General features: G+C 35.9%; 1 protein-coding gene across 1 annotated transcript in view; it reads left to right on the top strand.

Annotated features, from left to right (window-relative positions):
- The window catches only part of PDE10A (phosphodiesterase 10A), a 191,217-nt gene that overhangs the window by 143,824 nt on the left and 21,598 nt on the right, over nt 1–25,795 (top strand). Inside the window, exons 6-17 of the mRNA XM_071549430.1 lie at nt 1,173–1,313; nt 3,663–3,818; nt 6,519–6,569; nt 8,341–8,399; nt 11,007–11,058; nt 14,556–14,698; nt 16,871–16,963; nt 17,530–17,716; nt 19,131–19,273; nt 21,275–21,358; nt 22,366–22,516; nt 25,162–25,317. Coding sequence (XP_071405531.1) covers nt 1,173–1,313; nt 3,663–3,818; nt 6,519–6,569; nt 8,341–8,399; nt 11,007–11,058; nt 14,556–14,698; nt 16,871–16,963; nt 17,530–17,716; nt 19,131–19,273; nt 21,275–21,358; nt 22,366–22,516; nt 25,162–25,317 — 1,416 coding nt within the window. The remainder of the gene's footprint in view (nt 1–1,172; nt 1,314–3,662; nt 3,819–6,518; nt 6,570–8,340; nt 8,400–11,006; nt 11,059–14,555; nt 14,699–16,870; nt 16,964–17,529; nt 17,717–19,130; nt 19,274–21,274; nt 21,359–22,365; nt 22,517–25,161; nt 25,318–25,795) is intronic.

The following is a 25,795-nucleotide window of genomic DNA, read 5'->3' as shown; positions in this document are numbered from 1 at the left end:
AAATACAAATGAATTACTGGATGAAAAGCTCACTTCTGTGTCTTGCTGAACTTTTTGAAACTGATTGTCTTTCTTCTTAGAGAACAAGACGAATACTCAGTTACTGGTTTTGTCAGAATCTTGAGTGTTTTTCTTTTGAACTCATTAATACCCTGACTGTTGGACTACTGATTCTTCTTGGATTGACTTCATTCTTGTTTTGCCTATGAATTCCATACTTTTTATTGACCATTTTTTTTCCCCACTCTGCATAAAGTCCAACTTTCTCCTTCCAAAACACTGTTAATCCATTACAGCTAAAGTACAGATAAAGTACCTTCATCACTGCAGGAGTACCTTCCTATGTTTTTTTTATATTTCATCTGCTTGGTTTTCTGAACATTTCAGTGTGTGGGTATTTTTGGAATTGTTGTATGTGTTTTATAATGTACCATGCATGTTTGCATAATAAAGAAAGGATAATTATGAGAGGATGCACCTCATATCATCACTTCATTTTCCTCAGCTGACAATAGATGCTGAATTTTCACATGCACATTTCACCTTTAGTATTTTGTGCTAGAAAACAGCCTTAATGAAAGCAAAGTATGATAGCAAAATTAATCAGCACTAAGGAGTGACACAATTTTGTGGCCATTCCTACCAGAAGAGTTAGTAGTACATTGTGTTGTGTCACTGTCATCTCTCTGTGGTATTATATAAACAAGACAAATAAGAAATGTAAATATTATCTCTACTTTTTGACTATCTTCTATTGATATAGATAAGTGCATCTTAGACAAAAAAAACCCAAAACAACAAAACAAAATCAACCACTATTTTTTCTCTTACAAGGCAATGTTTTCCTCTGTCTTTATGCTGTGTACTTGTGTTCAGAGTAAATGCAATCCTACCCTGATATAAACAATCACTGACTTCAATCATCCACTGTTATCCACTGGAGTTATCCAGGAGTTTTCTGCTGTCAGAATGGTGACTTTAGGGTGGGATTTTCTAAGATTTCAGAAGAATTAAGTGGAGTTTATTCAACTGCTTTTCATTGTCAAAAGCCATGTTTCTGTACATAATCTGCTTTATTCAGTCTTTACATAGGTTGCACAGTAACTGCAAAAGTAACCATGCTTTCTAATTGCGTTTCTTTTTCTTTCTTTCTCTTTTTTCCTTCTAACTAGAGTCTGTGTATATTTACACCACCAGGAGCTAAAGAAGGACAACCACGACTCATTCCTGCAGGCCCCATTGCGCATGGCACTACAGTATCTGCTTATGTAGCCAGATCCAGAAAAACGTTGTTAGTAGAAGATATTCTGGGGGTAAAAAGCTTTCTGTTTTTAATGAGACAATTGCAGTATATTCTTAGAATGAATGTTTTGATGCTGAAAGGTTTACTGAGATGAATGTATAATGATAGGATTTGCATCTCTCTACCAAGAAAATAAATTTGAGTTTGGGTTAGCTAATGAAATAATTTAAGAGTATTTAATTTATTTCTAAATTTAAAGGGATTTTTTTGTTTTCATTTTGGTTTGAGTTATTTTAACATTATTTCTTGGGTTGACATAGTCACTTGGAGAAAAAAACCAACTACCAGTCAAAACTTCTGTCCTCCTGGTCTTGAAATACTAATCCCAAACAAGAAGACTTTCATATAGTCAATCAAAGTTTGATTTAATTCTAATGCAAGATTCACACAAGAATGTCAATCAGAATTCTGGTTATTAGGCAATATTTTTATCTCAATGTACTGTGAAGTAAAGCTAGAATAGTTACAGTGTCAGCAGATCTACATGAAAGGTGCATTAATGTAAATCATACTAAAATTCAGGCCCTTGTCTGTAACAGGAGTCAGAAATTCCTAAAATGATGTTCTGATAATTTTTGCCACTTTGTATGTCTATCCTTTTTTTTTTTTAAACTTCATCCTCTAGTTACATCTATGCAGTTGTAAGAAGCCAGTATTTAAACTGTACTTTATGAGACCACTTTATGATTAGCTGGCTGTGAGAACACCAAGAAACTTTAAATTCTCTTATCTCTTCATTGTTTTATATCCTTACAAGTTCTGTCTGGAATAATGGTCTTTGGATACTGTGGCCAAAACTGAACATTGCTGTCTCTATTTTTAAAATTGTTTGTTAAAAAATGTATGACCTTTGTTGGGCAAACCCAGGCTATAAACAAAATACCAGATGCCTAATGTAAGCACACTTAAACAGGGCCAGAAAACCAAAAGGCAGAAACTGCTTTCCCTGTAGTATCAGTCAGGGCTTTCTATACACCCTGAACTGTGAAGGTTTTATGAGATGGTATGTTTTTTCTGTGACATATAGGGTTTAAATTGTTAATGATCATCTTCCATAATACCATGATATCCTTGTATAAAAAGGGTTGTATGTTTCATTTTGATTTTACTTTGGTGAAAGGGGGTTTGTGAGGAAGAGGTTTGGACTTTTTTGTTGGTTTAATATCAGTGACCAAATATTGACCAAATAGGGAGATTAATTTTGGTGATGTGATTTGCCTTCATGTGATTTTAGAAACTTCTCAGCAATGATAGGGAAACACATGCAGGTGGACTTGCCAGCCCTTTTTTGTGGGAGGACAGAACAAAAAGGTGGAAGCAGAAGGCTCATGTTTCAAAGTGCTTCCCACTCTCTTTTATCTGTCATTTGTTCAGCTTGATTGTCATCTTAGTAATTAAGGTAGAGATTACTTGCTGTTTTCTTTAAGAAATGATACATTTTGATCAGCCTTGAAGGTGTGTCTGTCTTGCCTAAGCACAACTTGCAGGGAACATCTGGTACAAATCAAGTACTGAAGGACTAATGTGCAATGAAGTGGGTCTTGCATACTTCACACTGTCTGGTTACTGCCTTACTAACTGTAACATCCAGGTGATTTCTCAGGTCTTTGTGAATTTTCCTTCATGGGGAAGTGAAGCTGTAAAGCCTTAGACATTCCCTATGTAGATGGAAAGTTATGCATTTGGGCCTTTTATAGCAGCTGGTAGGATTATTCTGATACTTGTTTAAGTAACTTTATTCGGGATGCATAAGCAAAGGAAGGTGAATATACTCTCATGCATAATTTTTGGGAACATATTTTCCTCCTAAGGAGCTGGGAGTTGGTTCAGGATTATAACTGTATAACCTAAAGGCGTAGCCTTAGGTTTCAGTTTTTGTTCTCTTGCAAGCACTGTTGTCTGTTTGGTAACACTGAAAGCTGAGAAGTCCATTTTGTGATTATAAATTCTTTGGGATTTTTTGGGTGGAAAAGGTGGTTATGGGGTAGAGTTGTTTATTTGTATTTTTATTGAATTTGGACTGGCATTAGCAATGAAGTGGTGGCTCTACTGCCTGTGAGATTAGAGAAGAAAGTATTTAATAAACAGATCCAAAGCTGGGTGTAATATTACAGCTAATTCTGACTTTACACTTATAAGGTTATCTGTAGATGTAAGCTAATGCTGAGACTTTTAAATTGTATTTTTTTTAGTAGGTGTCCTAATATTACGTGTCAGTTATGCTGAGAGATGAGTTTTGGTGAATTCTGTAATTTTTCTGTAGATTTCATCAGCTAGGAGTCAGAGGACAACATCAGTGTGTCTTTCTTGTTGATGTTCTGATATTTACATTTTATCAGATTATGTTTGCATTTTCTAGGATGAACGATTTCCCAAAGGTACTGGACTGGAATCAGGGACCCGTATCCAATCTGTTCTGTGTTTGCCAATTGTCACTGCAATTGGTGACCTGATTGGAATCCTGGAGCTTTACCGTCATTGGGGCAAAGAAGCCTTCCACCACAGTCATCAAGAGGTGAGCTCATGTGCAGCCTCTGCCCACTTCCCCATGATGGTCAGCACTTCACCACCCCACACTTCATTCTCTCACTCCTCTCATGTGTTTTTACCTTTTTCATGCTTGATTTTTGTTCGTATTGAAAAAAAAAGTAGGCAGTGATTTATATTTTCAGTCAGAGGAGGAAAAATATCTAAGTACAGGGACACATCAAGATTTCACCATGTGTTCTTTTGTGGAAAAACAGATTCAAGTTTTCTTTATTGACTATAAATTCAATAGACAGTTGTTAGAGAAATTACTGCAGAGCAGATGAATGAAATGTAAGCTTAAATCAAATGTCAAAACCAAAATCATGGTATATAGAAAAGGCACTGCTGAATTATCCTGAGTCTCGACATCAAGTTTCCAGTAAAGCTTTATTTTACAGTATGATAAGAATTTTAAATTTATTTTAGTTTACTTTTTTTGGTGCAGCTTCTTAAGGAATGAACATAATGTTGCAACATTGTACCAACAGTACAACAAGTCTCAATGCTGAGTCTCACAGAATGGCAAAGTGATTTTATTTTAAAACAAAAATGAAGCACAAGATATTTCTGGTATTTTGATTTCTGATATTTTGCATTCACATTCTGACATCCACACACTCTTGGGCATCAAGGTGTGTCTGGGTGGTATTTCCAAGAGTCATGCACAGACACGTGAGTATTTAGGTACTCCCTCCGGAATTCCTTGCAAGAAAAGGACACCGGATGATAATCTGCTCAGTCCTTATGTCTCGTGGTTTCTCTCTAGGTTGACAGCCATGTACTGGTTTTGGGTCAGCCTTTTCTTTAGCCTTTAGAAGCTGATAGCTTTTGCCTCTCTAGCCTACACCATCTCTGAAAGTTGTCGAGATTTACTCACACTTTGTCTCCTGAATTGTGTCATTAGAAACTGTGTGGAAGTGCTGGTTCCTAGATGACCTGCCAATCTAGGTGTCACTCATAAAGCTTTCTTCTGCTTTTTTTCGCTTGTGATGCTTCCCCATACAGATATTCTCATTCATAACCATCTTCCCCTTTCCATGACTGTTCTGCATGCTTTACTGTATTCATATAAGGCCTATGTAGCTATGTTGTCCATATCTGTCCATTTGTCAATCCAAAGATATGAGTTGTTAGCCAAATACAAATGAATTTTAAAATGGAACAGTTGCTGTAAAGGCTGTCACGGTATTGAAGGTGTTAGAAGTGCATCTTAGCTCTTATGTCTGGGGGAAGATCCTTGTTATGTCCCATCTACATACAAATTAAGAGGTCTCTCACATAAAGATGAATACACCTTTCATTTCTCTCTGTACCCTACCCCAGGGAAGAGATCATGAACACAGAGGTTAGGACAAAACACAGTGAGTTCCAGACAGATGTGTTGTCTCAAGAGGTTTATGACAGGCAATGTGGAGCAGTTTGGCCATACAGAACCAGAATTAAAAGATAGAAAATAATAACGCAAGAGATACTAAAACTGGTTCTCCCAAAAAAGGAAAACAGCAGCAATATTTGTCAAGTGTATATTTTGTTTATCAGTGAGCTGGGTGGCCCTGCATTCATTTGATGCTTTTATATGTATATTAGTTGGGCAGTCGATGTTGCTTCGGTTGGTGTCACACCTTGTATTCTTTCACCAGTAGGTAGAGGTCATGGTAGGAGACTGGATTAGTATGGTGGTGCTAGTGTCCTTGCTTAGAGAACAATGAACAGGCATTTGTATCAAACCAGGCTTCATTAATTCTGCTGCTTACACACAATGTATTTTTTTTTAAATTGTCCTATTGCATTAGTCAATTCACAGTTTAGATAGGTCTCAGACATGCACTGTTCTGTGAAAATATGAATATTTTATGTTATACTAAATACCTTCTGTAACTGAAGTTCATGAATGTTCTACCTGGAACTAGCTGCTAAATAAAAGTATTTTATTAGTAAAGTAAAAATATTTTAAGGTCACTTTTTGAGTGTGCTAAAGCAGTCTTTCATTTTCAAGTTTCTGAAAACCTTTGAATATCATTAGCAGTTTTTATAAAATGTGTACAAAGTGTTCTGTTTAAAAAAAGTACCTTAGGAGGGTATGCAGAAGCTGACCTTTTGTGTTTCCGTTCTTTGTGTTCCTATAAAGCTCCTATGTTTCAAGGACAGGAGATTATGCATGGTAGCACATCATAGTTAACTGCAGTTTACATGACATTTGTTTGAAATGTTGCCTGGAAACTGTCATACTTAAAACACTAGTCTTTAGCTGATGGATCTGGTCTGGTTCTTCTGCCACCAGATCGGTAATGAGAGAAACAGTGCCTATTTACAGCTGGAAGTAGCTATTGCTGAAGGGATACAGCCCCAGAAAGCTGTTATGGGGTATTTTATTTCTATGACAGATTCCTTTCAACACTGTAATTTTTGAAGCCCTTGTCATATGGGTGTTTGTTTTGATGTTGTGTTTCTGAGCCAATGGGTGCCCGATTCTGCTTCTGAAAAACACTGGTAAACTCTAAAATTGAAACACACACAGGTATACTAAGACTTTCACAAAATAACTGTCTTCCCACAGATTTTTACTGACTGCCTGTCTGATACAGCTCAGTCAATTTACATAGCAGCTAGATAGAGAAAACTAGCATGTGACTGATATGCAATTTTCAAGGTTACTTCAGAGCTAATTTCTTCTCTTCTATTGCAGGTTGCAACAGCAAATCTTGCATGGGCTTCAGTAGCAATACATCAAGTACAAGTAAGTGTGAGTGGTTTTCCATTTTTTCATTGTGTAACATGTTTGCCAGAACTGGATTAGTAGGAACATGTATTGAGATTGAATTTAAGTGGAGGTCGCTGCTAAAACATTGATTCAATCCCCATTCCTGAACCTGAGAAAAATACGCTAAGACTTTTGGATTTTATTGAGCTAGGTTTCCTAACTTGCAGTCATGGATCAAATAGCAAACAGTATTTGAACTAAAGTAAAGAAATTTTAACAAAGTAGATAAAGAGTGGTTAAAGCAGATTTCTAACAGCATTGCAGGTTTTGTTTTGTTTTTTCTTGTAAGAAGGTGACTGCTAGGCTAAGTGGTTTCTTTCCCCTTTCTTTGTATTCAGTTTGAAATTATTAGATGTTGCCAGAAAAGCCTATTTTAAACTATCCTTGCTAGATGCTTCGTGGTCCTGTAACTACTTCCACTAAGGATGCTTCATGCTGTCCCTAGCTGGGTGCCTGATGGATTCTCACACAGCGACAAGCTGCTCTACAAACCCCAGCAGCTTTGCTAATACGTTTTGTTACTTCAGCTAGCAGAAGATGGTAACACTGTAACTAAACATATTCTGTCAACTCCGAAAAGATGCTAAAATAGATTCTTCTGTCTACTCATAGGAGAAAGTTTGTGACGTTTCCAAGGTGTCTTTCTTGCAATTGTTAGAGCAGAAAGCTTCCTGCTTTTTGGTTTTTTTAGTGTTTACTTCTTTAGTGCTGGAAGTCACAGACTTTTGAACGGTCATTCACATTTAGGCAGAATTATCTGGCATAGGCTATTGTATCTTAGTAGACTAGCAAATTGCATGCAGTTGTCGCTTTACTTTGTAAGAATGACTCTCTCCTTAACTGACAAGTGTTGCACATCAAAAAAAAACACCACATGGAAAGTTTAGTTTAAATTCATCTGTTGAAGGCTTACCCTTCTCTAGTTTTTTTTTACATGAGAAGAATGCAAGAGTTTTGATCTGGTATTTTATATCTGCATTACACTAATGAAAGTTATTACTAGTCCTGAGTGATACTTGTGTGTGTGTCTAACAGGTACAAGTAGAGGCTTGTTTTCTTTTTTTGGCCTCTGTGCTTGTGCTAGTAATATACAGATGTACAATTGTACTTCAGGTTCAGAGTATGCAATTAGATGAAGTCAAAATATAGTTGAAAGCTTTTCTTCATCTAACATTTTGCTTCTAAAAGGTAGTATGCGTACTATTTTTTGTGTTCAAATTTGCATTGACTTCTCCCAAAGTTGAGCATATATCATCTGCTGTTTAGCTTAGTTAGACTTGCCTGATGTCAGTCTAAGTTTCGTCTACATGCTACTTTGCAGCCTGGAAAAAAGTGGCAAAAGCCTGGTAAGAGAGAAAGGAAACAAAATATTTGAGAATTTCAGAAGAGCTGAGGATCTGGATAAGATGTTGATTCTATAGCCACTTTCAGTGACAGCCTTTGAGGCAGCATGAACAAGTGTAAAAACCAACAGCTTTCAATAAGTCTTTAGAAAGATTTTACTTTCATTTGGCAGTTTTAACTCAGCAGCTACGTAGCATATGAATTCAGCTTTTGTTAGACAGTGCTGTAGTGCATATATATATGTGTTTATATATATATGTATATATCTATATGTGTGTGTACATATATATACACACATACACACACACTGGTAGTGGTTATTTTTCATACAAATTAAGAGTATGAGACTTCAGTTTCCCACTGACATCAGTGTTCTGGTGCAAATGATGCTCTATGCTTCCAGGTGTGCCGGGGCCTTGCCAAGCAGACTGAACTGAATGATTTCTTGCTTGATGTATCGAAGTAAGTGTGATTTGTATCTCATGAATTTATTGTGATGAGCTTTTCTAACATGGCTGTTTCACTCTACCTGTGTTTGGAAAAGTTGAGCACAGAGACAAGAACAAATGATATAGGTAGCAGTGGTGTATATCTTTCAGACTTCTTTTTTTTGTGATGCTGTAGAAGAAAATGTGACGTTCAGTTATACCTTACAGAACCTGTTTATTCTTTTGGCCTTTTGCATGTTTAGGGTTTCTTTTTTTTTTTTTTTGCCTTTTTTCACTTTTTCTGTCAGAGTTTAATGCTATCTTTTGAGAAGTGACAGATAGGCTTGGCATCTCTATTAATGGCAATTTTAGAAGGCTTGAAAGGACTTTATGAAAAGTTAGCATGTTTCAGCTTCCGCTCTCCCTCTGCCCTGCAAAAATTTTTAGACATGTGTATACACACACACATGTATGCATTAATATAGGAACTTCAGAGTTAATTCCTTGAAGAATCAGGGCTGCCATGTGATTGTTCTTCCCCTGCATTGTCTGAAGGCTCTGTTTTCATTTCCAGACTGTAACTGCATGTAATATCTTTGCTTTTAATTTCTTGTGTCAATAAAGGCAAGATTCAATTGAAAACACAGTAAGAGTGTGAAAGCTTGGGCTTACACTTGCAAAATCAGTTTAGTGTCTTGGGTGATCTGCTGTTTCTTCATCCCTTTTTTGTTTGTCATTGCTGTTAGGATTTTTAAATAGCAAAATAGCTAATAAATTAAAAGACACACCAGAATTGTACTGCTGGTAAATCACAGTCTGGGGTGCTCAACAGTGTTTTATGAAACTAGTTGGTAGAAGAATTTTTAAGTACATCACAAAGTACTGATGATACTGTGGAAAAATGACATGTCTTGAATTTTTGCTGCAAACACTTCTGTGGGTCTTGATGAACAATTCTCAAACTGATGAGATTAGAGGATGTCCAAGATTCCTATGCCATGGCTCAGGAATGTAGGCAGCTGAGCTGACCCGGCTGGAATGGGGAGTGATACACTGCAGGGAGGAGTCTGCCCCGTGCAAGGAGGGCAAGCTGGTTTTATCCAGATGCTTTTCCTAGTTTGTCTTTTTTTTTTTTTTCTGAAGGACAACATTTTTTTTTTAATTTCAGCATAAATCAGAGTGTATTTCCTTAAGGGCACACTTACTGAGTCTTATTATGTTCCCTTCCAGAGTGCTTTTATATTGCTAACATCCATACTGAACTAGTTTACTAGAAATCTCTGGATTAATCTACCCACATTTATGGAGTGTCAGTTTATTCTTGGACTGGCATAGTGCTGAGATTGTTTTAAAGACCTTTGTAATTATTTAAAATTTTTAAAACAAAAATGACAATAAATACTGCAAATATTTATTATGCCTTTCTATAAGAAAATAATTCTTATGCAGAAGTATTCATCAATAGCTAGAATTTTTTAGTTTTAACAGAAAAAAAGAAAGCCTGTGTTTTGAGACAGAAAATTGGGATATCATTTAATAATAACTTTATGAACTTCATGTAGGTAAAGACTTGTACTAACAAGAAAATAATTAGTTTCCTCTTAGAAGAGGTCTCTACCTTTTCATACATGGAAGGAGGGTTTCATATTCAGTGAGGAAATTGTTAGTGTGCGATGTCACTGGGACATGTTCTGTAACATTTTAGAAAGGGCAGAGTATGCAGTGCTCTACCTCTTCATGTCCCTGACAATGTAAGTCTAGTGTATTACATATTTCCACTAGACCCAAACAGAACTGAGCTGTATATATATTCAAGGCCATGGGACAATGCCTTTCTCTCTGCTGGGAACATTGTAATCCGAGGGTTATTAAGACTTGGCATGTGGAAGATTTTGACTTCTTTTACTAATACATTTTACCTTTATCTTTTAATGTTCTTGAACGTCCTTGAACACTTACCATTTCACTGTGAAACTGAGATTCCTTCTTATTTTTTAAGTTACAAGATCATTCTCTTTCTTCAACATGCTGCACCTGGGTTGATAGAGATGACTCATTAAAAAAGTTTCTTTAATTGTTGCCTTTTAAATAGTGTTCATGGTTGGATAATATGAGATGAATTTATCTACATTACACAGTTTTATTCAGTTCTCAGTACATAATATGAGTAAACCTAATGAGATATTTTGATATTTTGAAATGAATGTTTTTTGATTTTTTTTTGTGTTTTTTTTTTAATCTATTCTACTGCTTTTCTTTTTCTTTTGCTTTTAAAATTTTCAGTGTGTCAGAGGTGCCAAAGCACTTTGATACATTCTTGGTGTTGCTCAGCAGGGGTCTGTTCAGTTCATGGTAGGCAATGTTTGGTAGTCTCTTCATTTTTTTACAGGGAAAATTCTATGTATAATGAAGAATATTCTACAATTCTGTCACTGTGAAATAATGGTGTAAGGAAACAGTTAGGACCATTTCTTAATTCCCTTGTGCTGTACCGAGCGAGTCAGTGATTTTCAAGGTGTAGTGGTTTATCTTCACCTATTCTGACTCCACTGTTAAGCCATAGTGAAACAAGAGCCCATGACACCCATGTGAGGAGTGTTTGCCTAAATGCCAATGTTTACTGACTTCTCTTTCTCTGCAGAACATATTTTGATAATATAGTTGCAATAGATTCTCTACTTGAACATATAATGGTAAGTGGTCTTTTTCACTTATAAGTTTATTAGTCATAGTTACTAAAATCCTTCATTGTCCTTTCCTTGAAGACATTACATCATTGAAATATATAAGCTGTTTGTAATGAACACATAATGGAGTGTTAACATGTCCATATGGAAAAGGTGGCAAAGGTCAACTTGAGTCCATAGCTTTCATAAGTTATGAAACATGATTGTCTCTGAACTAAATAGTTAGTATTGTGTTTCAGAGAAGATTTGAACATTGTAACAGAAAGGCTTCTGGTTTTCTTTTTATTTCAGCTTGTATTTTTTCCTTCTTCCTAAATTCAATTTGCTACATGCTGCAAAATACTGCTAAAGAAGTTACTGTCTGGAGCAAGGACTAGAGGTCAAACATTACTCCTAGGTTATTTGTTCCCATTGCTGAATGAGATGTATAAGACATCACATCCCTTTGCTTTAAAAAACTACACCCATGGCTAGAGCAACAGTCATTCAACATTTTATCGAAACCACTACAGCCAAGTGGTTAGTTATTTCCATTGAAATAACTAATTAGTGAATTAAAGTACACTTCAAAAGCAGACCAGACATTTGTAAATCAATTTTGAATTCAGAATTACTTCCTGATTAGTGTTTACAAATGTATATGGACTGTGTGGTTGTAGCACATTTTGAGTGTTTGATATATGAATTATGCTTTTTAGCTTTAGGTACATTCATTAGGTACATTAATTGTGTTTTTCAGTTCTTTTTCCTAAGCTTAAACCTGAATCAGATCTGTGATACCATTGTTTAAGTTTACACATTCAAAAAATTACTTTCCAACAGTACTCTGATACTTGCTCCTGTCTTCAAAGTGATATTCTTAGCTAGACTATTCAAAGACAACAAAGTTAGAATTCAAACAATATTAAAGTGGTTTTATTTAGAAACTTGAATTAGTAATGGAAAATATTCTGCAGTGTTTGTCTTACTCTAGTTGGTACACAGTCAAGAAATCTGCACATAGGACACATTTCTGAACATTGACTTTTCCAATTTAAATGAACTGCTTAAAAATAGCTTAACGTTTTAAAATATTGGTGTAACATAACATATGGCATTGAGAACAAATATTGATATTCTTCCCTGTTCTTGCCCATGAATAGAGATCTGGTGGAAAACATGATTGGCAGTGAAATATGCTTACTCTTTTGTCATCTTCTCCAGTGCTTGTCTGCATCATGATTCTGCATTTTAACCTGTGTGATGTTTCATACTTAGCTTCCTCTTAAGCCTTTGTTTCTTTCTTGAACGAATTAACTGAATTATGTGTCTGTACATTTATTGCCATTTTATGGGACTGTGATTTTATGTGGCTTATTCTGTATCACACATTGAGAAAAGAGTAGAATTCAGTTTCACCTCACTACTTCACCCTTTGGTGATTGCACTTATGCTTTCATTTGTTCCTGCAATAATAAAGAAAAAATACAGAGTTTTTTGTATTCATTTTAGTTTTATTTTCATTAACATCTCCCAGTGAAGCTAGTGGTATAATGGTGTTTTTTGACTATAAATGCAAGGAGGAGAAGCAAAAGTCCACATTGCCATAGAAATTTTTCTTCCGGTATGCTTGAGGAGTTGCAAGCAGCTTATGCAAAAGATGGTCCCTGGCCTCTGTATTGACAGTACAAAACATATTTTTTGTATTGATACTCCCCTTCAACCACTGGCCTGAATTTGATTTGGGAGTTTAGAAGAATAAGACTCTCTCATCCCTATAACTATTTCTCTCAATTACTAGTGTTTAAGCAGTCATTTCTGAGAAGCATAAGTTGTGACCAAGGTACATTCTTGAGTGATATGCATTAAAGCACAAAAGTTTAATAGTATAAAATCAACACTGTGCCGATGATTTTATAAAAAATTCTGATACAGTTTCTGAGTATTGTAAAGAAGCATTTTTGGCAGTTTCTATTCACTCAGTTTTGAGTGAATGAATAAACGGTGTGAATGGTTGAAATCTTCAGACTTCTTAATGCTCTAATGGTGAAAAATTTCACAAATGATTGCAGTCTTACATTGCAGTCTCCCTGACTTACTTCTGCTCTGATGAAGTAAATGGAAGAGAAGACAACAGATCTTTTTAGCCACAGATTCTGTCAGTATGTGAGGGCCCTTCCAAGTTGGTCTGGATGGTTTCTATGCAGTTCCCATTACATAGCTCCCATGACACAGAATTGAAAGCTCTCAACTGATGTTTTACCATCTCGTAGGTGTTGTTTTTTTTTCTGCCAAGGTCTATCTATATTAATATGAAATGAAATACTTTATGGTTTTGTTTTTATTTTTGAAAGACAAGAGAGAAGGGGTGGGGGAGATCCTTCATATGGAAGTCTTGTGAATCCTTAAGAAGTGCCATTTGCATGCATTGCACAGCAAAATGTTGTCAGTCCCTCTAGCTGGATGACTAGGTAGATACTATATACAAAGCTGAGCTGAATCCTCCTCAGATCGTGCTCTGCCATGTAGTTACTATACTTCCTGAGCAGATAAGAAACACAGGAGACCTATATGAATTTGGTAGAGCAGGTTCTTGAGCCTGCATATGGCATCTTGAGTTAACACAGTGATCCTTGGTCGATTTTGGTTCTCTTTCCTTTTGTTCTCAGAAAGGCCATTATATGTCTGAGAAATATTTCAGTGAAGAGCTACTATTTTCCCAGGGCAAGATTCTGTTCTGATAGTCAGTGCTCCTGGCAGTTATTTTCACAAAGATAAAACTTGTTCATTCAAAGTCTGGTGAAGACCAGTCAAGTCTCTTGCTGTACCATGGTACTTTCTTGACTGTGGCTGGTACCTTGTCTTGGTTAGTTCATGCAAAATTACTAATTCTCAGATTTTGTGCAAGTACTGTCCCTGGCATCAGGAGGGTGCAACCATAGGGCAAACCATAATGACATTTCTAATCACAGAGTCACAGAATATTCTGAGTTGGAAGGGACCTGCAAGTATCATTTGTTTATTTTTATGTATTACAGGAACATTTAGCTTTTTTAGAAACAAACACTACCCTCTCTGTTACGTCTGTCTTTGCTGGATATTCAATACCAATATATTTGCATTGAAGATGAAGGCAAAAGGCCAAAATTGTTCTTAGATCTTGCTGTAACTTACCTATTTAAAATCAAATCAAGCTGAATAGTATCTAAACAGAAGGAGGAAAGATACTATTTTGAAAAGCCTTTTCTGTACTTGAAAAACAATGAACATTTTGGTGAACATTCAAGTCTCTAAAGATATTCCTACATTTCTCAAAGAGGGCAACACTCTAATTTGCAAAAAATCTGTCAAATAAAATACTTTAATTTTTAATTGTATCCTAAAAGACTGCTCCTTCAAGCAGATTTTTGTAGTGGATATTTTTTCGAAACTTTTGTCCTTCAGGGACTAGGATTTTTATCAGATAAATGATTGAAGATAATTTAACTCATGATCGTTAACCCTACTTTTTTTTTTGACTGTAGATATATGCAAAAAACCTGGTGAATGCAGATAGGTGTGCACTCTTCCAGGTTGACCACAAAAATAAGGAGCTGTATTCAGACCTTTTTGATATTGGAGAAGAAAATGATGGAAAACCTGTCTTCAAGAAGACCAAAGAAATAAGGTAAGAATAGCTAGCAGAAGAATGCAGTTTCATTGTAACTACTGATGTGCAGTCATTTTATTACCCAGTTTCTGTGCCTATCTGCAGGTACCCTGACAATACTTGTCATACTGTGATATCATTCCCACCAGGACCCGCCTCCAGAAGGTAGTACTTCTGGGAATGACATTGCAGTGCCATCGAAACAACGTCTCTGAAGCTATAACGTCACTCCTGGAAATGCCGTCTTCCGGAGGCGGTCCTTTTGGAAATCATGTTGGGAAAAAAACAGAGGTGTTCTGAGGTAGGTAAAGGTGCAGGTAATGGTGCACCTAATGCGTAGTCTGCCAGTTTGGGATTTTTTTTCCCAAGAGGGTTCCCAAGAGGAATTGAAATTTGTGCGATTCAGGCACATCCAAAGCAAGGAAATCACGATTTGTACTTCTTACGGATGGACGAGGCAAATGTAGAATTGAGTGTGGATTGGTCATTGGTTCTGAAGATTTCAAGTTCACTAATCTAGTTTTACTTTTCTCTTGTGAATTTAGATTATTTTGAAACTTTTAAAAAATGATGATACTGTAGTATGCTTGAAGTGGTGAATTTGAGGATGTATATGGCCTGGTAATGACTGCACAGGATGCTTTGCCTAAAATGTATGTGTATTTCTTCTTCATGTCACAGGTACACAATTTTTACACTTATGTACTTTTTCAAAGAAAGAGGAAAACCAACAAAGTAAATATAGCATTTTTCCCTTTTCAAAAATTATGAATTCTTAATAGATACAGATTGAGATTTTCAAAGGCACACAGGTTTCAAACCTGCAGCTTCTTAAAACAAAAGAAGTGTTATGACTAAATATTCTGCACTAAAATTTTGCTAAAATATTCAGCATGGATTTTATCAGAATGTTTTTGTTTCATCCTTATACTTTTAAAGTTCTAGGCCAATATGAGATATGATGATTCATGTCTTCACTTAGACTCCTTTAGACAAACTTACTCCCACTTACTATTGTGTGAGTGAGAATGGAAGGAGTCAAAATTGGTGCAATTTGCGTACTGACAAGCAAGGAGGTGGTGTAAATTAAAGAAGCTGGCCTGCTTTAACATGCACTTCAATACTCCTTGCTAATTGTTTTTCTTTCCTACATCTGTCTTTTCTGTACTTAATTGAAGTGTTAATTCTGAGTGCAAAGGTGTGAGCCATTTCACAGGTGCTGTATACTGAAAAAGAAGCGCAACTTAAATATCTGTAAGAAAGTGACACTGCGTGAGTCATCAGGGAGGAGTCTTAAATTGCTGTGATGTACCTATCATAAGAAGCAACAGAAAATAACTTAAAATCAGGTGTGCAGGGTGAAATCCTGACAGCTTTAGCACTAGCTACAGTGGGGACCAGGATGCTGTCAGGGTACATTTAGACTTCAAAGTATTCCACATATGATTCTTTCTACATATTTTTGCATATTTTTCTCCATAATTTGTCTTGTGCTTGTATGTAATAACTACTTTATATCAAAGAAATTAAACTTATTTCCTAACAAGACAGATTTGTAGATTTTCTGATTCAATCTGGGAATATATTTCTTGTGTTTAACTTCCTTGAGGCAATAAGGGATGCAGTTATTATTGTGGCATTGAGTGCCAAAGTCTACATGGAAAATTCATATAATGTTTAGTTTTGAGATTTCCACTGGTCTGTTTCCAAATTTTATTTTACCAAATCCACACACACACAACACCTGAAGAAACAAGCACCATATTGCCTTTGTTGTGTCTAGAGAAACAATGCATGTGTAAAACTGATGGTAAAGTCAATACCTTGTAGAGATAAACACAAGTCTCAGATTATGTACAAATGTTATGTTTATTAGGGGTAACCTCCAATGTTATTGAAGATTTTGAATTTTTGTCACAAAAATGATCATGTTATGACACGTTTTGTATTAAACTATGCAGTTATATAAAATGTTTTCAGGAGGCATCTATTAGTTTGTACTTTTTTATTGTGTTATACTTTTTTATTGTGTACTACGAGATGTTGTCTTGTAAGACTTTTCTCCCCAAAGCAACAAAATGGCTCTGGTTGGGAAGAAAGACCCATTATTGTGCCCGAGACAAACTCCACTGGACAATACTTTTTCAGGTAGCGCATATTGCAGCTAATACACATTTTTATTTTCTCTAGATTTTCTATAGAAAAAGGAATAGCTGGTCAAGTGGCAAGAACAGGAGAAGTCCTTAACATCCCCGATGCCTATGCAGATCCACGCTTTAACAGGTAGGATGTTTTTCATGGAAGGGGAAGATAGCTCATCAAACCTTTCACTTAAATTTACTACTTAAATTTCGTGTTCCTTATGCATTCATGGAGCTGTCATCCTCCTATGAGAAGGCAACCCATAGATATTTATTTAAATGCTTTAGCCATCAGAATTATTTTTAAGATGCAAATAAGAAGCATTATTTTTAGCAAATATAATGCAGAAAAATCTGGTTAGATGGTTGCCAATTTTCTTTATTAGTTACCCTGCAACCTGATTAGTTTCAGGGGAGAAAAAACAGTTCACTAACAAATAGCATTCCTAAAAATACCTGAATGTTCTTTAAGTTTATGAATAAGCTTACTCTATGTTTGAGTAAATATTAAAAAGTTATTTCTAAGTATGACACAGTAGATGGAAATATTTGAGGGCTTTGGAGGTGAAATTCTTGCAGGTACTAATCACATCTACTTTAAAATGATGCAGTATTTTGTTCATCAACATTTCTGAGAATCGAGGAATAGATACTATTTGATAATACTAACTCTTTTCTCTTTTTTCTTTTTCCTTTATGGCTCTCCAGAGAAGTAGACCTCTACACAGGCTACACAACCAGAAATATCCTGTGCATGCCTATTGTAAGCCGAGGAAGTGTAATAGGTGTTGTGCAGATGGTGAACAAAATAAGTGGAAGTGCCTTCTCTAAAACTGATGAGAACAACTTTAAAATGTTTGCAGTCTTTTGTGCTTTAGCCTTACACTGTGCTAATGTAAGTTTTCTTTACAGTTTTGTAAGCTGTTACTTATAATGGAAATTCTTGGGTATTTTGATGTTAGAGATTATGAAAATGATTCATAAGTCTGTTTCATTGAATAAACAAGAAAAGAGGAATCATTTAATTCCTTGCTGAATAGCTCTATTGTAAGAGAATGACAGGTGTTCATTTTATCCTTTTTGGAATAATTGGAGTCTGGAAACATGAGTTCTGTATAGCTAAACTGAGATACCAAGGTCTAAAATGTGAATGATATCTGTCTTCTCTTGTTCATTTGAAAGTATAATTCTTATTTACTTTTATAAATTCAGGTTACATGTCTTAAAATTTTAACTAGGGGGTAGAGGTGCTATGTATTCTCTCAATTCCATATGCTTAATACTCAGGGATCAATTTATACATTTGTATTCTGGGGTGCATACTCATATCTATTCATGCTTCTGGATAAGAATGGATAGCTATTTTTGTCCTCAAATTCTTTACTATCTCAAAAATTAAAATTCCTGTAGGAAACAAGCATTTAACAATCATTACTATATGAGTATAAAAATCCAATAAATTCAATAAAAAAAGCAATGCAGAACTGTGTTTTATTTGTGGGAGGTAAGATACAATGCCAGTTAAACCTGGTGATTTACATTAAGTAATTTTACCAATATTGTGGTGTTGGTACACTGGACCAGCAAATTTTATTAACTGTTCCTTAAAAGCTGTTTCACATGGGTCAAGGCAAGTACAAAGGCTTGCATAGAAAATACACTTGGGACTTTGAAGTCACAGAGTTATTTATGAGTTCATTCTTTTTAGATGGTGAATGTTAACATTCAGAGTATACTGCTCCAGGGGATTGTTTTGTTAGTAAATTGTTATGTCCTCACTTGTTTACAAACCATGCCATGTCTGCAATAACTGTCTGAATATCTCAATAATTAACTGCACTTAGTTTTCATACTGCATAGTAATGTAGATATGATAAACAGCTCACATACTTTTTACTATGCGCAGGTAGCAGTAATTTGTACCAATTAATAGCCGAACTCAAGCAGCAACAGAAAGTATGACTTGTACCCTGTTACTGGTCTTCCTTCTGTTAGCATTTTGCAACGGACTTAGCTTTTTTTGACTTACAAAGTTTGATTCTTTTTCTTGGGAGAGCTCACATGCATGAAAAGTCAGCTTAGCCTTTAGATGTTTTAACTGAGTGAGCATATGCAGAATGATGCGATAGAAGGCCTAGTTTTCCAGAAGTACTGAATTTCATGTAATCTGTCACTTTTCTAATGTGTGAAGTTGTGCAGTCAAAAGCACTAACATTTTTGGAGATGTGTATTTTAATAATCAGTGCTTGAATAGAGGAAAAAAAACATTTATTATAATTTCACATTTATAATTGAGTTCCCTTTTTCAGATGTATCACAGAATTCGTCATTCAGAGTGTATTTACCGTGTAACGATGGAGAAGCTATCCTACCATAGTGTTTGTACAGCAGAAGAATGGCAGAACCTCATGCACTGTACACTGCCTCCACACATTTATAAAGAAATAGAGCTGTAAGTATTTTCTCATATAGCAACAGTTGTGTCTTGTATCAGCCTGGTAAAGAGGTAGGATTTTTTCCCTATTTGTAGTGGAGTGTTTTGTAGGAAGCGCTTTTATTATTGGAACTATTGCAATGTCATGGGGGTTTATTTCTGGCTTTCTTATACTTGGTTATATTTAATGACCTGTGAAAAAAATTATCCAAGATGTAAAGTAATACCTACTCAAAAGGTAGCATTTTTCACAGGCATGGGTAGCAACAGTAGTTGCTTTAAGCATTAGTTGTTATCTAGGATTTGTAGAGATGAGCTTTCATTCTGATAGCCCCAAGTCACCGTCAGCTCAGAGCTTGGAATATCAGTAGTTAAGACCAAATTCATGTTGTCACCCCCTTGGATATGTTTTAGAATAAAACATATACATCTCAGCTTGTTCCTAAGATTTTCTGGATTGTGCATTTTTTGGGTTTAAGTTTGGGTTGGGGTGTGTGTGCAGAGTGTGTTTGAGTTTTTTGTGAGTTTTGAATATGTGTGTGTATTTGTGGGCATCTGCTTGTCCTTCTGGAGGGAGGGGTAAACAATAATTTCAGTGTTATGAATGCCAGGTGCTAGTTTAGAGTTGCAGCCTAAATTTGGAGGACTTCACATACAGCCTCTTAGGCTTTCTGTCATAATTCAGTTATTTTCAGCTCTCCAATATCTGCTGTGTGTTGAAGATGTACCTCTATCTGTGTTTTATTGGTCAGTCCGCACTCAATGCTAACAATGCGAGCCATTGTATGTTTTTAATCACACTTTCTGGTCCAGGACAATAAATTCTGCTCTAGTGCTAGGTGCAAATTCAGTTACTGAGTCACAAAATCTAAGTTGCCTTTGTAAACCTGATCTTCAGAGCTTGTTCAGTCATGTTGGGTACTGAGCATTGTAGCTGTGAGCAAATGAAGCCTGCAAGCCTGTGCTTAACAGGGACTGCTTTTAGTTGAAGTTCATTATATGCTGAAGTGATTTGCTTGAATGCCAGAGTAGCATCTTGCTGGATTACACCCTAATAGAAGCTTATTCTTTGCAATACAATTTCTTGTGCTTTATGAGGTGATATTCTATAACCCACTTCCTCATAAAAAATGAATTTTACTTCCAGAGATGACAGGTTTCATTCTAAATTATATTAGCATCCACTAATTCAAGCAGTCTGAATATGTTTAACCATTTTCCAAGCGATTCAGGTACCTTCAGCTCTCTCACACCTGCTGTGCTGTTCAGTATGCTACATACACACAAGCGATTAGCTGGGTTCCATGGAGAGGAAATAGAGGACTTGCAGCACAGAATGTGCAGGGAAAGGGTTAATTAATAATCGAAGGACAAACAGTTCTGCTGTCCTGAGTCCCTAATATTAGGCCTGAATATTGATATCAGGAGAGGGGAGAAGTCTTCAGCTAATGAAACATAAAAAATGTGGTATTAAATGTTTAAATTTTTGAGTTTCGGCTTGATTTCTATTAGCCAGTAAAAACTGATTTTTTTCCTCCATCAAAATTAAAGTGAGTCTCATACAATTTATGATAGAAATTACTGGAAAAAAAGCCAGTAAATATATTATTGGAGGCACCATGTTTCTAATTCCTGGGAGGATAATCTGGAATACTTTAGGAGGACCTGTAAATCTCTCATAATCCCTGAGATCTTTTTGTCTGTTACTTAAAAAATGGATCCTTAAATAAAGATATATGTTTCTATTAACTAAACAAAGCCAAAGGCTAACAGGTAGACTTGAACATAAAGGTCTTTTCCAACCTAAGTGATTAAATGATTCTATGAACATAGTTCTATTGACATTAGCAGAAATATATAACTTAACGTTGCTGGAAAATACAGCCTGTAAATTCAATTTTCTGTATATATTCAGAAACAAGTGGATGTTCCTGGATATGCATTACTAAAAACATGTGAAAATGACTCTGTAAGAATGGAAAGGTGTTTGTCTTTACTAAGCAGAAACTTTCTTCTTAGATACCATTTTGATATCAGTCCATATGAGGATGTCTGGCCTGCCATTTTTGTCTACATGGTTCACCAGTCCTGTGGGACAGCCTGGTATGAATTTATTGCTTTAATTGTGTTATTTCAGGGGCAAGGGAAGAGCAGGTATTAATAATTCCTTTTCCCCCCGGGCAGTTCAGATGAGGTACTTCAGAAAATTTCACCTGATGCTAATCTGTGCCTGAATTTCCTATCTGTAAACAAAATGTATTTAGCTTTCCTTTCAAAGGAACATTGGTAGAAAAAGTCTAATTAAGACTATACAGGACTCTGGTACCACATGTGAACTCTCTCAGATGTGTTTTTGATAAGTACATAAGCCAAACATAACAATAACTTTATTACTGCTTTTTATTATTACCTTAGTGAAAACACTCTTGTTCCTAAATTCATTTTGCTTGTCTATATTAAAAGCAAAAGTATATCAAAAAATCTCTTAAAAAATAATCCCCAAATTGCTATGGAATTGGGGCATTCACATGGTTAATTGTCTGTTACTTAACAAAATGTTGTTTGGTGAGAAGTGAATAAATAGTAAAAGGAGAATTTCTGGTCTTGGCCAAACTGGAGAAAAAAGTCTAAAAGTACTGGAAAATCTTCCTTTTTTTACAATTTCAACATGGAACATCTTTATTTAAACAGGTTTATTTCTTCTGTGTCCTTCCTTTGCTTAAGACCTCCTGGAATTTCTGTTTTGATTGCAAATCATATTTTTTTAATTGTCCATTAGATACAGAGTTTCACTATTTTTCAAGTTGAAATAATTGAAAGAAATCACACTTCAAGTTTTTGTGAGCAGGGAAGGTTATACAATTGTGTTGACTGAGCTGGGTAGCATGTCTTGCATTACTGAATTTAACAGATTAAACAAAGACCATGGTCAGGTATCCACATTCCTCTGTCCTTGCCAAACTTGAATGACCTTTCATGTCATTTAATGAATCATCCCCAATGAGAGTCAATCCTAGCAAGAAAAGTAGATCAAAGAGCATCTTTTCTCCTCTGTTGGTTATTTTTCCTGCTGTTATCTCTTGACTCTGACAAAATTACTTCCTTTCTAGCTTTGAACTTGAAAAGCTATGCCGATTTACTATGTCTGTAAAGAAGAATTATCGTCGTGTGCCCTACCACAACTGGAAGCATGCAGTTACTGTCGCACATTGCATGTATGCCATACTACAGAACAACCAGGGGCTTTTCACTGATCTAGAGGTAGGTGAGACGATGGTATCAGTTTCTACACCTCATCAGAGCTACCAGCTGTTGTACAAGTGCATTTTCTATGCTAGAGTTTTGTCGTCAGCCTAGGCAGAGTGTATGTCAAGGTCCCTGTAGAGGAATGGATATGAGTAGAGAGCTTTAGGAAGGAGATGTACTCAGATTTATAATTCTAGTCATGGTTTTCAGGTCTGCCCCTGAAAAATCAGTGGCAGTTTTGCTACAAGTCCATGTCCAAGCTTGGAGATTCTCCTGACCTGCTTACAACTGCAGTCTTTAATAATTAAACTGTCAGATCTGTTCTGAGAGAGGGAAACATCCTAGATCTTGCATCTTATGAGATCTGAGAGGTCCTGGATAGGGCAAAGGCTGCAAAGATGGTTGACATATGAGAGTAAAGGAGAAGAGCCAAACTTTAAATTAAATCACTAAGTGGAAAAGATATAATAATAAAGTGGAAGGCTTAGAAAGTTAATACGCAGTGTAAAGATCTGTCACACAGTATAAAGATCTGTCACTAGTTTTCCTTCTGATTTGTGGTAGGTATAGCTGGAAGTGCTGTCTCTTATTAATGTTACATGAAACTTCTGACTGGGAAAACCTGTTTTCAGTTTTGTATACCTCTGCCAAAAACTAGTCATTTGGGCTGTAATTTTCCAAGCTCAGTTAACTTCCTCAAGCTCATTTATTTGGGGGAAATTTCAATCAAAATTCGTCTCTTTTAAAGAAACATGCTAGTAGAAATCAAGGTTTTGTTCAGTGTATAAGAGTAAAATGAAATCTGATGATCTTTCACTTGAAAAGGTCTGCTTTATCCTGCTGTTAAGAAGGGACTTAAAAATTGATACTGAAATATGAAAATGTCATTTAGTAGGCATATGCTGAAAGTTGGCAAAACTACACAAGTTTAAAAAAATTATTCAGTATTCCTTTAGCAACAAAATCTGTGGAGTGCAGCCTCAGGGCATATTTAAATCTCTGACAACATTCAGTACTAAGAAAGGAGTAAGCCCCATCTCTTTGGAGATGCAGAGTAAGAAAGAAAGGAGAGCAAAAGAGGCAGCTGTTAAGAGAGTTGGAAGTGGTCTTTGTTCCCTTAAAGTCTAGCCAGGCTTCATCTTTTTGAGTGTCATCCCAGTCTATATTCCAGCTCTTTCAAGCAGTCTCCTTTTTTTATATTGGAGGTAAATCCAACAAGAGTACAGAAAACTGGTAAAGGGAAGTGAGAGGAACTAGAATGGGCTGATCTTAGGTGAGAGGTGATGACGTGAACCTCAATAGACAGAGATAGGAAGAGAAGAATGAAACACTGTAAGGGAGACACTGGTCTGACAAATAGATTCAGCAGTTTGCACTGGTCAAAGAATTTGGATCCAAGCAGAGACAATGAGTATAAGGTCAAGAGCACTTTGATTAGGCATTGTATAGTACTGAAGTACTGAGACAAGAATGACTTCCTGAGACATGGAGACTGGGACAAACTGTTACTGCATGACTTTAAGTGATAGAGGTGTATGTTATCTGCCCAAGGGTTCTCCACATCTGCTGAGGATCTGTGCAGACGTGAGCTGCTGTATCATCTGTTTTTTTATGTGCTTTTTAGACATGCAATTCAGAAGTTGCAGTATTGAAAAGACATCATTCAAAATAAAAGCGAATGTCTCAAAATCAGAAGTACAGTTACGGTCGCTGCAACCTTATTTCTGCACATTGCATATTTATAATAATATCTTTAGTTACATCATTGTTTGCTATTTTTCCACAGAGTCACAGCTCTTAGCACAGGATACAGGTTGAGTGTTGCTCACTTAATAGGTGGTTAATCAATATTCTTTTTCTGCTTCATTTTATAGCCTTATCCTTGTTTACTGAACACTCATCAGAACCAAGTGTAAGACACAGCTCTTAGGTCTATAAAGACATTTTCATGATACTTTATGTTGACAGTGACAGATTCAAAAACATTAATGAATTTGTTTTCAAACCACACCTGCTGTGTGAAAACCTTTTGTGAGACCTCATGTATTTTGTGTGTTGAAAGAGAGATTTCAGGGACTCCATTTCTTCGGGATAGTAAGGGTTAATTAAATAAAAAAAAAAGTAACTGACTGTCTTTGTTTGCAATTGTCATTGTCCAGCAATTGTGACTCACATTAGTGACTTCCTAGAGAAAATTTCAACTAGGTGACTTGGTCAGTGTCTTTGACGGGTGTTGCAGAAGCAGGTGGTGCATTGAACTTGAGTGCCGCTGCCTTCATCGGGAGATCATACATCTTATCTGTTTCTTCTCCCTCAATACCTATGCTTGTTTTATAAACATGGTGAGGATTCAGTGGATGACCATATTCTTTAAAATGCAGCTTTCTTCTGAAGAAGCGTTCGTCCAATAATATGTAATTATGCAACAATATTTTTAAATGCATTAAATATTAAAAGTTTGAATTACAGTTTGACCAAGAATTTTAATTCAGGATGTCTTTACTGTCATGTTTCTCACAATTTTAAGGGCATTTCTCCATGTGCTTTTTGAAGGCAGTATAAGCACAGTGCAACTTCTACAGTATTTTGGGTAGAGAGTGACATCTAGGGGCAGGAAAGACATCTTGCTTTTCATGCTCATGTCAATTTTTCTTTTGTAGCGAAAAGGTCTTTTAGTTGCATGCCTGTGTCATGACCTGGATCACAGAGGTTACAGCAACAGCTATCTTCAGAAATTTGATCACCCCTTAGCTGCTCTCTATTCCACATCAACAATGGAACAGCACCACTTCTCACAGACTGTGTCCATCCTGCAGGTAGGATTATTGAAATTGTATCTTCTGTGTGGTAGAGTCCAGTGGTGGAAATAGGAGTCGCGTCACTACCCAGTAGATTTTCTGAAGCATGCTTAATTTGATTTCTGGACTGTAGTACTCGTTAAGAAGAGTTGGAAGATTTATTACAGCAATCCAGGTTTTATAATTAGCAACCCAAACATTCAAAAATACTGCAAAAACCCATAGCTTTCTCAAAATCTTGAAGTTATAAAAAATACTGTGTATTTGAAGACCTTTATTTATGGCTTTCCTTTGGAGATTTGAGCTTCTGGGTCAATGTGGCTTTTTCCTGTGACCATGTGGAATAGGAAGTTTAAAAATGAAAAATCAGTTTCTCAGTTACTTAGATATTTACATCTTATTGCACTTTAACAAAGTCTTCAACCATCCTGAAATTATGAATAAAAACTCAAGTACTGAGTTTACATAAGAAGCTTGCAGACCTGCTGTAATAAAT

Source organism: Pithys albifrons, chromosome 2, assembly GCF_047495875.1.
Source record: "Pithys albifrons albifrons isolate INPA30051 chromosome 2, PitAlb_v1, whole genome shotgun sequence".
Classification (NCBI taxonomy): domain Eukaryota; kingdom Metazoa; phylum Chordata; class Aves; order Passeriformes; family Thamnophilidae; genus Pithys; species Pithys albifrons.
This window is presented reverse-complemented; position numbering and strand designations above follow the sequence as displayed.